The sequence below is a fragment of the Oncorhynchus masou genome, chromosome 17 (genome assembly GCF_036934945.1).
Source record: "Oncorhynchus masou masou isolate Uvic2021 chromosome 17, UVic_Omas_1.1, whole genome shotgun sequence".
Taxonomy (NCBI): Eukaryota; Metazoa; Chordata; class Actinopteri; order Salmoniformes; family Salmonidae; genus Oncorhynchus; species Oncorhynchus masou.
Genome location: NC_088228.1, coordinates 2,381,616 through 2,394,255, shown reverse-complemented (window position 1 = coordinate 2,394,255; position 12,640 = coordinate 2,381,616). Strand labels below are relative to the sequence as shown.

The 12,640-nt window shown below is 47.5% G+C and overlaps 1 protein-coding gene across 1 annotated transcript in view; it reads left to right on the top strand.

Annotated features, from left to right (window-relative positions):
• LOC135558080 (ubiquitin carboxyl-terminal hydrolase 33-like) overlaps positions 1-12,150 on the top strand; it is a 62,950-nt gene extending 50,800 nt beyond the window's left edge. Inside the window, 6 exon segments of the mRNA XM_064991830.1 lie at positions 2,207-2,376; positions 2,840-2,921; positions 3,795-3,903; positions 4,070-4,172; positions 11,209-11,277; positions 11,444-12,150. Coding sequence (XP_064847902.1) covers positions 2,207-2,376; positions 2,840-2,921; positions 3,795-3,903; positions 4,070-4,172; positions 11,209-11,277; positions 11,444-11,604 — 694 coding nt within the window. The 3' untranslated portion in view covers positions 11,605-12,150.
• Positions 12,151-12,640: the final 490 nt, after the last annotated feature.

The following is a 12,640-nucleotide window of genomic DNA, read 5'->3' as shown; positions in this document are numbered from 1 at the left end:
GAACTACCTCCTCCTCCTCTAGGAGTGGTATTATTAGAACTACCTCCTCCTCCTCTAGGAGTGGTATTATTAGAACTACCTCCTCCTCCTCTAGGAGTGGTATTATTAGAACTACCTCCTCCTCCTCTAGGAGTGGTATTATTAGAACTACCTCCTCCTCTGGGAGTGGTATTATTAGAACTACCTCCTCCTCTGGGAGTGGTATTATTAGAACTACCTCCTCCTCCTCTGGGAGTGGTATTATTAGAACTACCTCCTCCTCCTCTGGGAGTGGTATTATTAGAACTACCTCCTCCTCCTCTAGGAGTGGTATTATTAGAACTACCTCCTCCTCCTCTGGGAGTGGTATTATTAGAACTACCTCCTCCTCCTCTAGGAGTGGTATTATTAGAAACTACCTCCTCCTCCTCTGGGAGTGGTATTATTAGAAACTACCTCCTCCTCCTCTGGGAGTGGTATTATTAGAACTACCTCCTCCTCCTCTAGGAGTGGTATTATTAGAACTACCTCCTCCTCCTCTAGGAGTGGTATTATTAGAACTACCTCCTCCTCCTCTAGGAGTGGTATTATTAGAACTACCTCCTCCTCTAGGAGTGGTATTATTAGAACTACCTCCTCCTCCTCTAGGAGTGGTATTATTAGAACTACCTCCTCCTCTGGGAGTGGTGTTATTAGAACTACCTCCTCCTCTGGGAGTGGTGTTATTAGAACTACCTCCTCCTCTGGGAGTGGTATTATTAGAACTACCTCCTCCTCTGGGAGTGGTGTTTTTAGAACTACCTCCTCCTCCTCTAGGAGTGGTGTTTTTAGAACTACCTCCTCCTCCTCTAGGAGTGGTATTATTAGAACTACCTCCTCCTCCTCTAGGAGTGGTATTATTAGAACTACCTCCTCCTCCTCTAGGAGTGGTATTATTAGAACTACCTCCTCCTCCTCTAGGAGTGGTATTATTAGAACTACCTCCTCCTCCTCTAGGAGTGGTATTATTAGAACTACCTCCTCCTCTGGGAGTGGTGTTATTAGAACTACCTCCTCCTCCTCTGGGAGTGGTATTATTAGAACTACCTCCTCCTCCTCTGGGAGTGGTATTATTAGAACTACCTCCTCCTCTGGGAGTGGTATTATTAGAACTACCTCCTCCTCTGGGAGTGGTATTATTAGAACTACCTCCTCCTCTGGGAGTGGTATATTAGAACTACCTCCTCCTCTAGGAGTGGTATTACTAGAACTACCTCCTCCTCTGGGAGTGGTGTTATTAGAACTACCTCCTCCTCCTCTGGGAGTGGTATTATTAGAACTACCTCCTCCTCCTCTGGGAGTGGTATTATTAGAACTACCTCCTCCTCTGGGAGTGGTATTATTAGAACTACCTCCTCCTCTAGGAGTGGTATTATTAGAACTACCTCCTCCTCTAGGAGTGGTATTATTAGAACTACCTCCTCCTCTGGGAGTGGTATATTAGAACTACCTCCTCCTCTGGGAGTGGTGTTATTAGAACTACCTCCTCCTCCTCTGGGAGTGGTATTATTAGAACTACCTCCTCCTCCTCCTCTAGGAGTGGTATTATTAGAACTACCTCCTCCTCTAGGAGTGGTATTATTAGAACTACCTCCTCCTCTGGGAGTGGTATATTAGAACTACCTCCTCCTCTGGGAGTGGTGTTATTAGAACTACCTCCTCCTCCTCTGGGAGTGGTATTATTAGAACTACCTCCTCCTCCTCTAGGAGTGGTATTATTAGAACTACCTCCTCCTCTGGGAGTGGTGTTATTAGAACTACCTCCTCCTCTGGGAGTGGTATTATTAGAACTACCTCCTCCTCTAGGAGTGGTATTATTAGAACCACCTCCTCCTCTAGGAGTGGTATTATTAGAACTACCTCCTCCTCCTCTAGGAGTGGTATTATTAGAACTACCTCCTCCTCCTCTGGGAGTGGTGTGATAGAGGACTTATCACACACAGCAACACAGCATAAGACCACCACACTAAGAACAGTTGAGACCTAATCCTGAACAGTGGGGCGACATCCTCCAGACGTCAACAGCAGAATTCTAATCTGGATTAGAGCCTTCTCTGGAGGCCAGTTTTAACAGATTATCATGTTCTTGTTTTTTGTAAACAGGAAGTTTCCGTGCTCTTGTACCGACCACGTCCGTTTAGTTGATTTAGTGCACGGTTACTAATGTGTACTGTTTGTGTGCCTCGAGGAAGAGCAACGAGGAGGCGCTGAAGGAGAGGAGGAAGGTGACGGGTCTACTCGGCGTGACGGAGCCCAGTCTGCTACAGTTCTATGTCTCTAGACAGTGGCTCAACAAGTTCAAGACATTCGCTGAGCCTGGACCTATCTCCAATGACGACTTCCTCTGCTCACATGGCGGTACGGAGCCATGGACTTTTATCTTTCCAACTACCCATGTCTCTCCAACTACCCATGTCTGTCTCTATCTGACATTTATATGTCTGTCTCTATCTGACATTTATATGTCTGTCTCTATCTGACATTTATATGTCTGTCTCTATCTGACATTTATATGTCTGTCTCTATCTGACATTTATATGTCTGTCTCTATCTGACATTTATATGTCTGTCTCTATCTGACATTTATATGTCTGTCTCTGTCAGACATTTATATGTCTGTCTCTGTCAGACATTTATATATCTGTCTCTGTCAGACATTTATATATCTGTCTCTGTCAGACATTTATATGTCTGTCTCTGTCAGACATTTATATATCTTATCTTTCCAACTACCCATGTCTGTCTCTGTCAGACATTTATATATCTGTCTCTATCAGACATTTATATATATTTTATATCTTTTTAAATGTTGTGTTGTCAGGCGTGCCGCCTGCCAAGGCCGCGTTCATCGATGAACTGGTCGTGATGCTGCCTCAGAACGCGTGGGACCACCTCTACAGCAGGTCAGCTTCATACAGCGACACGGTACCGTCATTAAGTGGGATTATTGACTACGTTTACATGGCGGAGTATTAAACAGGATTGGAAAAAGGGAAATCCTTTTTCTTGCATACGATGTTTTAATCAAACCTATGTTAATTAATCAAGCGTTATTCACAATAATCACATGATTGTGTCAGTGTAACCGTACCCGTAGTTGATAAAGTCATGGTTTATAAGGTTTTACGGCTCGGAGCATTGTCTGACGTCAGACGGCCGTCTCCTGGCTTCGCATGCGGAGAGGTTTATTCACTCCGCTGTGTTTCAAGGCCTGAATTCTGGGACTGTGGTCCCTGGTCTAGGTGTTACTAAGCTGTGATTGGTCTGCCAAGGTGTGTTACTAAACTCTGATTGGTCTGTCAAGGTGTGTTACTAAGCTGTGATTGGTCTGCCAAGGTGTGTTACTAAACTCTGATTGGTCTGTCAAGGTTTTACTAGGCTGTGATTGGTCTGTCAAGGTGTGTTACTGAGCTGTGAATGGTCTGTCAAGGTGTGTTACTAAGCTATGATTGGTCTGTCAAGGTGTGTTACTAAGCTGTGATTGGTCTGCCAAGGTGTGTTACTAAACTCTGATTGGTCTGTCAAGGTTTTACTAGGCTGTGATTGGTCTGTCAAGGTGTGTTACTAAGCTATGATTGGTCTGTCAAGGTGTGTTACTAAACTCTGATTGGTCTGTCAAGGTTTTACTAGGCTGTGATTGGTCTGTCAAGGTGTGTTACTAAGCTATGATTGGTCTGCCAAGGTGTGTTACTAAACTCTGATTGGTCTGTCAAGGTGTTACTAAGCTGTGATTGGTCTGTCAAGGTGTGTTACTAAGCTGTGAATGGTCTGTTCAGGTATGGAGGCGGGCCTGCTGTCAACCACCTGTATGTGTGTCACACTTGTCAGACAGAGATTGAGAAGCTGGAGAAGAGACGCAGGACAGAGCTGGACATGTTTGTCCGGGTAAGGACTTTCACGGATACTTTCCTTTGCAGGATTTTTTTCCACCCCAGCACTAACACACCTGTTTTAATGTTCTCTTTCTTCCCGTCCTCTCCCCATCCCTCGCTCTTCTCCCTATCCTCCCCTTCCCTCACTCCCCCCATCCCCTCTTCCTTCCTCTGTTCAGCTGAACAAGGCGTTCCAAGAGGAGGAGTCTCCACTGATCATCTACTGCATCAGCATGCAGTGGTTCAGAGAGTGGGAGGGCTTTGTCAAGGGAAAGAACAATGGTGAGTGGCTGGTTCAGAGAGTGGGAGGGCTTTGTCAAGGGAAAGAACAATGGTGAGTGGCTGGTTGAGAGAGAGGGAGGCAAGTGACAAGAGCCTACTAGATGAGATAAATTACGTCTATGCTCGCTTCAAGGCAAGCAACACTGAAGCATGCATGAGAGCATCAGCTGTTCCGGATGACTGTGTGATCACGCTCTCCGTAGACGACGTGAGTAAGACCTTTAAACAGGTCAACATAGACAAGGCTGCAGGGCCAGACGGATTACCGTGTGCTCTGAGCACGTGATGACCAACTGGCAGGTGTCTTCACTGACATTTTCAACATGTCCCTGATTGAGTCTGTAATACCAACATGCTTCAAGCAGACCACCATAGTCTCTGTGCTCAAGAACACTAAGGTAACCTGCCTAAATGACTACTGACCCATAATACTCACGTCTGTAGCCATGAAGTGCTTTGAAAGGCTGGTCAGGGCTCACATCAACCCCATTATCCCAGAAACCATAGACCCACTCCAATTTGCCTACCGCCCCAACAGATCCACAGATGATGCAATCTCTATTGTACTCCACACTGCCCTTTCACACCTGAACAAAAGGAACCCCTAAATCAAATCAAATCAAATTTTATTTGTCACATACACATGGTTAGCAGATGTTAATGCGAGTGTAGCGAAATGCTTGTGCTTCTAGTTCCGACAATGCAGTAATAACCAACAAGTAATCTAACTAACAATTCCTAAACTACTGTCTTATACACAGTGTAAGGGGATAAAGAATATGTACATAAGGATACATGAATGAGTGATGGTACAGAGCAGCATAGGCAAGATACAGTAGATGGTATCGAGTACAGTATATACATATGAGATGAGTATGTAAACAAAGTGGCATAGTTAAAGTGGCTAGTGATACATGTATTACATAAGGATGCAGTCGATGATATAGAGTACAGTATATACGTATGCATATGAGATGAATAATGTAGGGTAAGTAACATTATATAAGGTAGCATTGTTTAAAGTGGCTAGTGATATATTTACATCATTTCCCATCAATTCCCATTCTTAAAGTGGCTGGAGTTGAGTCAGTGTCAGTGTGTTGGCAGCAGCCACTCAATGTTAGTGGTGGCTGTTTAACAGTCTGATGGCCTTGAGATAGAAACTGTTTTTCAGTCTCTCGGTCCCAGCTTTGATGCACCTGTACTGACCTCGCCTTCTGGATGATAGCGGGGTGAACAGGCAGTGGCTCGGGTGGTTGATGTCCTTGATGATCTTTATGGCCTTCCTGTAACATCGGGTGGTGTAGGTGTCCTGGAGGGCAGGTAGTTTGCCCCCGGTGATGCGTTGTGCAGACCTCACTACCCTCTGGAGAGCCTTACTGTTGAGGGCGGAGCAGTTGCCGTACCAGGCGGTGATACAGCCCGCCAGGATGCTCTCGATTGTGCATCTGTAGAAGTTTGTGAGTGCTTTTGGTGACAAGCCAAATTTCTTCAGCCTCCTGAGGTGCTGCTGCGCGATGCTGTCTGTGTGAGTGGACCAATTCAGTTTGTCTGTGATGTGTATGCCGAGGAACTTAAAACTTGCTACTCTCTCCACTACTGTTCCATCGATGTGGATAGGGGGGTGTTCCCTCTGCTGTTTCCTGAAGTCGACAATCATCTCCTTAGTTTTGTTGACGTTGAGTGTGAGGTTATTTTCCTGACACCACACTCCGAGGGCCCTCACCTCCTCCCTGTAGGCCGTCTCGTCGTTGTTGGTAATCAAGCCTACCACTGTTGTGTCGTCCGCAAACTTGATGATTGAGTTGGAGGCGTGCGTGGCCACCCAGTCGTGGGTGAACAGGGAGTACAGGAGAGGGCTCAGAACGCACCCTTGTGGGGCCCCCGTGTTGAGGATCAGCGGGGAGGAGATGTTGTTACCTACCCTCACCACCTGGGGGCGGCCCGTCAGGAAGTCCAGTACCCAGTTGCACAGGGCGGGGTCGAGACCCAGGGTCTCGAGCTTGATGACGAGCTTGGAGGGTACTATGGTGTTGAATGCCGAGCTGTAGTCGATGAACAGCATTCTCACATAGGTATTCCTCTTGTCCAGATGGGTTAGGGCAGTGTGGTTGAGATTGCATCGTCTGTGGACCTATTTGGGCGGTAAGCAAATTGGAGTGGGTCTAGGGTGTCAGGTAGGGTGGAGGTGATATGGTCCTTGACTAGTCTCTCAAAGCACTTCATGATGACGGAAGTGAGTGCTACGGGGCGGTAGTCGTTTAGCTCAGTTACCTTAGCTTTCTTGGGAACAGGAACGATGGTGGCCCTCTTGAAGCATGTGGGAACAGCAGACTGGTATAGGGATTGATTGAATATGTCCGTAAACACACCAGCCAGCTGGTCTGCGCATGCTCTGAGGGCGCGGCTGGGGATGCCGTCTGGGCCTGCAGCCTTGCGAGGGTTAACACGTTTAAATGTTTTACTCACCTCGGCTGCAGTGAAGGAGAGACCGCATGTTTCCGTTGTCTCTGTACTGACGCTTAGCTTGTTTGATAGCGGAGGGAATAGCTGCACTGTTTGTACTCGGTCATGTTACCAGACACCTTGCCCTGATTAAAAGCAGTGGTTTGCGCTTTCAGTTTCACGAGAATGCTGCCATCAATCCACGGTTTCTGGTTAGGGAATGTTTTAATCGTTGCTATGGGAACGACATCTTCAACGCACGTTCTAATGAACTCGCGAGAATGTGAGAATGCTGTGACTTCAGCTCAGCGTTCAACACCATAGTACCCTCAAAGCTCATCACTAAGCTAAGGACCCAGGGACTAAACACCTCCCTCTGCAACTGGATCCTGGACTTCCTGACGGACCGCCCCCAGGTGGTAAGGGTAGGTAGCAACACATCGTCACGCTGATCCTCAACACTGGAGCTCCCCAGGGGTGCGTGCTCAGTCCCCTCCTGTACTCCCTGTTTACCCACGACTGCATGGCCAGGCACGACTCCAACACCGCCATTAAGTTTGCTGATTACACAACAGTGGTAGGCCTTATCACAGACAACGACGAGACAGCCTATAGGGAGGAGGTCAGAGACCTGGCCGTGTGGTGCCAGGTCAACAACCTCTCCCTCAACGTAACCAAGACTAAGGAGATGATTGTGGACTACAGGAAAAGGAGGACCGAGCACGTCCCCATTCTCATCGACGGGGCTGTAGTGGAGCGGGTCGAGAGTTTCAAGTTCCTTGGTGTCCACATCACCAACAAACTAACATGGTCCAAACACACCAAGACAGTTGTGAAGAGGGTAACAACAAAGCCTATTCCCCCTCAGGAGACTGAAAAGATTTGGCATGGGTCCTCAGATCCTTAAAAAGTTCTACAGCTGAACCATCGAGATCATCCTGACTGGTTGCATCATGCAAGGCACTACAGAGGAGGGGCCAACTTTCCTTCACTTTAACTCTACCGACATGTACATATTACATCAATTACGTTGACTAAACGGTGCCCCCGCACATTGACTCTGTACCGGTGCCCCCTGTATATAGCCTCCACATTGACTCTGTACCGGTACCCCCTGTATATAGCCTCCACATTGACTCTGTACCGGTACCCCCTGTATATAGCCTCCACATTGACTCTGTACCGGTACCCCCTGTATATAGCCTCCACATTGACTCTGTACCGGTACCCCCTGTATATAGCCTGCACATTGACTCTGTACCGGTGCCCCCTGTATATAGCCTCCACATTGACTCTGTACCGGTACCCCCTGTATATAGCCTCCACATTGACTCTGTACCGGTACCCCCTGTATATAGCCTCCACATTGACTCTGTACCGGTACCCCCTGTATATAGCCTCCACATTGACTCTGTACCGGTACCCCCTGTATATAACCTCCACATTGACTCTGTACCGGTACCCCCTGTATATAGCCTCCACATTGACTCTGTACCGGTACTCCCTGTATAAAGCCTCCACATTGACTCTCTACCGGTACCCCCTTTATATAGTCTTCACATTGACTCTGTACCATAACACCCTGTATATAGCCTCCACATTGACTCTGTACAGGTACACCCTGTATATAGCCTCCACATTGACTCTCTACCGGTACCCCCTTTATATAGTCTTCACATTGACTCTGTACCGGTACACCCTGTATATAGCCTCCACATTGACTCTCTACCGGTACCCCCTTTATATAGTCTTCACATTGACTCTGTACCGGTACCCCCTGTATATAGCCTCCACATTAACTCAGTACCGGTACCCCCTGTATATAGCCTCCACATTGACTCTCTACCGGTACCCCCTGTATATAGCCTCCACATTGACTCTCTACCGGTACCCCCTGTATATAGCCTCCACATTGACTCTGTACCGAAACACCCTGTATATAGCCTCCACATTGACTCTGTACCATAACACCCTGTATATAGCCTCCACATTGACTCTGTACCGGTACCCCTGAATATAGCCTCCACATTGACTCTGTACCGGTACCCCCTGTATATAGCCTCCACATTGACTCTGTACCGGTACACCCTGTATATAGCCTCCACATTGACTCTCTACCGGTACCCCCTGTATATAGCCTCCACATTGATTCTGTACCGAAACACCCTGTATATAGCCTCCACATTGACTCTGTACCATAACACCCTGTATATAGCCTCCACATTGACTCTGTACCGGTACCCCCTGAATATAGCCTCCACATTGACTCTGTACCGGTACCCCCTGTATATAGCCTCCACATTGACTCTGTACCGGTACACCCTGTATATAGCCTCCACATTGACTCTGTACCGGTACCCCCTGTATATAGCCTCCACATTGACTCTATACCGTTACCCCCTGTATATAGCCTCCACATTGACTCTGTACCATAACACCCTGTATATAGCCTCCACATAGACTCTGTACCGGTACCACCTGTATATAGCCTCCACATTAACTCAGTACCGGTACCCCCTGTATATAGCCTCCACATTGACTCTCTACCGGTACCCTCTGTATATAGCCTCCACATTGACTCTGTACCATAACACCCTGTATATAGCCTCCACATTGACTCTGTACCATAACACCCTGTATATAGCCTCCACATTGACTCTGTACCGGTACCCCCTGAATATAGCCTCCACATTGACTCTGTACCGGTACCCCCTGTATATAGCCTCCACATTGACTCTGTACCGGTACCCCCTGAATATAGCCTCCACATTGACTCTGTACCGGTACCCCCTGTATATAGCCTCCACATTGACTCTGTACCGGTACACCCTGTATATAGCCTCCACATTGACTCTATACCGTTACCACCTGTATATAGCCTCCACATTAACTCAGTACCGGTACCCCCTGTATATAGCCTCCACATTGACTCTCTACCGGTACCCTCTGTATATAGCCTCCACATTGACTCTGTACCATAACACCCTGTATATAGCCTCCACATTGACTCTGTACCATAACACCCTGTATCTAGCCTCCACATTGACTCTCTACCGGTACCCCCTGAATATAGCCTCCACATTGACTCTGTACCGGTACCCCCTGTATATAGCCTCCACATTGACTCTGTACCGGTACACCCTGTATATAGCCTCCACATTGACTCTATACCGTTACCCCCTGTATATAGCCTCCACATTGACTCTGTACAGGTACCCCCTGTATATAGCCTCCACATTGACTCTGTACCGTAATACCCTGTATTTAGCCTCACTACTGTTATTGTACTGCTGCTATTTAACTGTTTCTTTTTTACTTAACACTTGTTTTTCTTTAAACTGTGTTGTTGGTTAAGGGCTTGTAAGGAAGCATTTCACTGTAAGGTCTACAGCTGTTGTATTCGACGCATGTGACATAACATTTGATTTGAATGTCATTGTAGCGTTAAGATTTCCCTTCACTGGAACTAAGGGGCCTGAACCATGAAAAACAGCCCCAGAACATTATTCCTCCTCCACCAAACTTTACAGTTGCATTTGGGCAGGTCGCCTTCTCCTAGCATCTCCTAAACCCAGATTTGTCCGTTGGACTGCCAGATGGTGAAGCGTGATTCATCACTCCAGAGATCTCGTGTCAACTGCTCCAGAGTCCACTGGCATCGAGCTTTACACTCCAGCCGACGCTTGGCATTGTGCATGGAGATCTTAGGCTTGTGTGCGACTGCTCGGCCATAGAAACCCCTTTCATGAATCTCCTGACGAACAGTTATTGTGCTGATGTTGGTTCCAGAGGCAGTTTGGAACTTGGTAGTGTTGCAACCGAGGACAGACCATTATTAAAGGTTCTAAATGGGTTCAGCCCAACCGAGGACAGGCCATTATTAAAGGTTCTAAATGGGTTCAGCCCAACCGAGGACAGGCCATTATTAAAGGTTCTAAATGGGTTCAGCCCAACCGAGGACAGACCATTATTAAAGGTTCTAAATGGGTTCAGCCCAACCGAGGACAGACCATTATTAAAGGTTCTAAATGGGTTCAGCCCAACCGAGGACAGACCATTATTAAAGGTTCTAAATGGGTTCAGCCCAACCGAGGACAGACCATTATTAAAGGTTCTAAATGGGTTCAGCCCAACCGAGGACAGACAATTTTTTTACATGCTTCAGTACTCGGTGGTCCGGTTCTGTGAGCTTGTGTGGCCTACCACTTCGCGGCTGAGCCGTTGTTGCTCCTATACGTTTCTACTTCACAATAACAGCACTTACAGTTGACCAGGGCAGCTCAAGCAGGGCAGAAATCTGACAAACTGACTTGTTGGAAAGGTGGCATCCTATGACGGTGCCACGTTGAAAGTCACTGAGCTCTTCAGTACGGCCATTATACCTCTGTTTGTCTATGGAGATTGTGTGGCTGAAGTTGCGAAATCCACTCATTTGAAGGGGTGTCTAGATACTGCTGTGTGGATAGAGTAGTAGGTGTGATTTGGAGTCTCCACCCCCAGCTGTTGAAAGGAGTGCTATAATGTGCTATATTTGGCTGCCTTCAGACTACATTTTATGTGTCATAATAATTTATTTCCCTCTCCCTTGCAGATCCACCGGGACCAATCGATAACTCCAGGATCGCCATCAACAAGAATGGCCATCTAACACTCAGACAAGGTAAGAGCCTGACCCAGTCAACTATTGTCTTCTCTAAATCACCTGCTTATATAATGTCCTATCAGTGTGATGGAACTTGTGGACACACTTGATCAAGATTGAAATAACGCACACATTTAGTAGCTTTTCTGTCTCAATAAATCTGTGTGCTACTTTTTCCCTCAAGGAGCTGACTCGGGACAGATCTCTGAGGAGACGTGGAACTTTCTCCAGTCCGTCCACGGAGGAGGTCCACTCGTAACAGTCCGGCCCAACGTCTCTCACCCCGAACTAGAGGCCTCCTCGTAGTCTAAGGACAAGATATAGGTGGAGACGTGCTACGTTTAAATCTACCTACATACCAACCCCTAACAGGAAACTACCTACCAACCAACCCCCTAACAGGAAACTACCTACCTACCAACCCCCTAACAGGAAACTACCTACCTACCAACCCCCTAACAGGAAACTACCTACCAACCAACCCCCTAACAGGAAACTACCTACCTACCAACCCCCTAACAGGAAACTACCTACCTACCAACCCCCTAACAGGAAACTACCTACCTACCAACCCCCTAACAGGAAACTACCTACCAACCAACCCCCTAACAGGAAACTACCTACCTACCAACCCCCTAACAGGAAACTACCTACCAACCCCCTAACAGGAAACTACCTACCTACCAACCCCCTAACAGGAAACTACCTACCTACCAACCCCCTAACAGGAAACTACCTACCTACCAACCCCCTAACAGGAAACTACCTACCAACCCCCTAACAGGAAACTACCTACCAACCAACCCCCTAACAGGAAACTACCTACCAACCAACCCCCTAACAGGAAACTACCTACCAACCAACCCCCTAACAGGAAACTACCTACCAACCAACCCCTAACAGGAAACTACCTACCAACCAACCCCTAACAGGAAACTACCTACCAACCAACCCCCTAACAGGAAACTACCTACCTACCAACCCCCTAACAGGAAACTACCTACCAACCCCCTAACAGGAAACTACCTACCAACCAACCCCCTAACAGGAAACTACCTACCAACCCCCTAACAGGAAACTACCTACCAACCCCCTAACAGGAAACTACCTACCAACCCCCTAACAGGAAACCCCCCAACAGGAAACCCCCAACAGGAAACCCCCCAACAGGAAACCCCCAACAGGAAACCCCCAACAGGAAACCCCCAACAGGAAACCCCCAACACCAACCCCCCAACAGGAAACGCCCAACACCAGCCCCCTAACAGGAAAACCCCCAACACCAACCCCCTAACAGGAAACGCCCCAACACCAGCCCCCTAACAGGAAACGCCCCAACATCAACCCCCTAACAGGAAACGCCCAACACCAACCCCCTAAC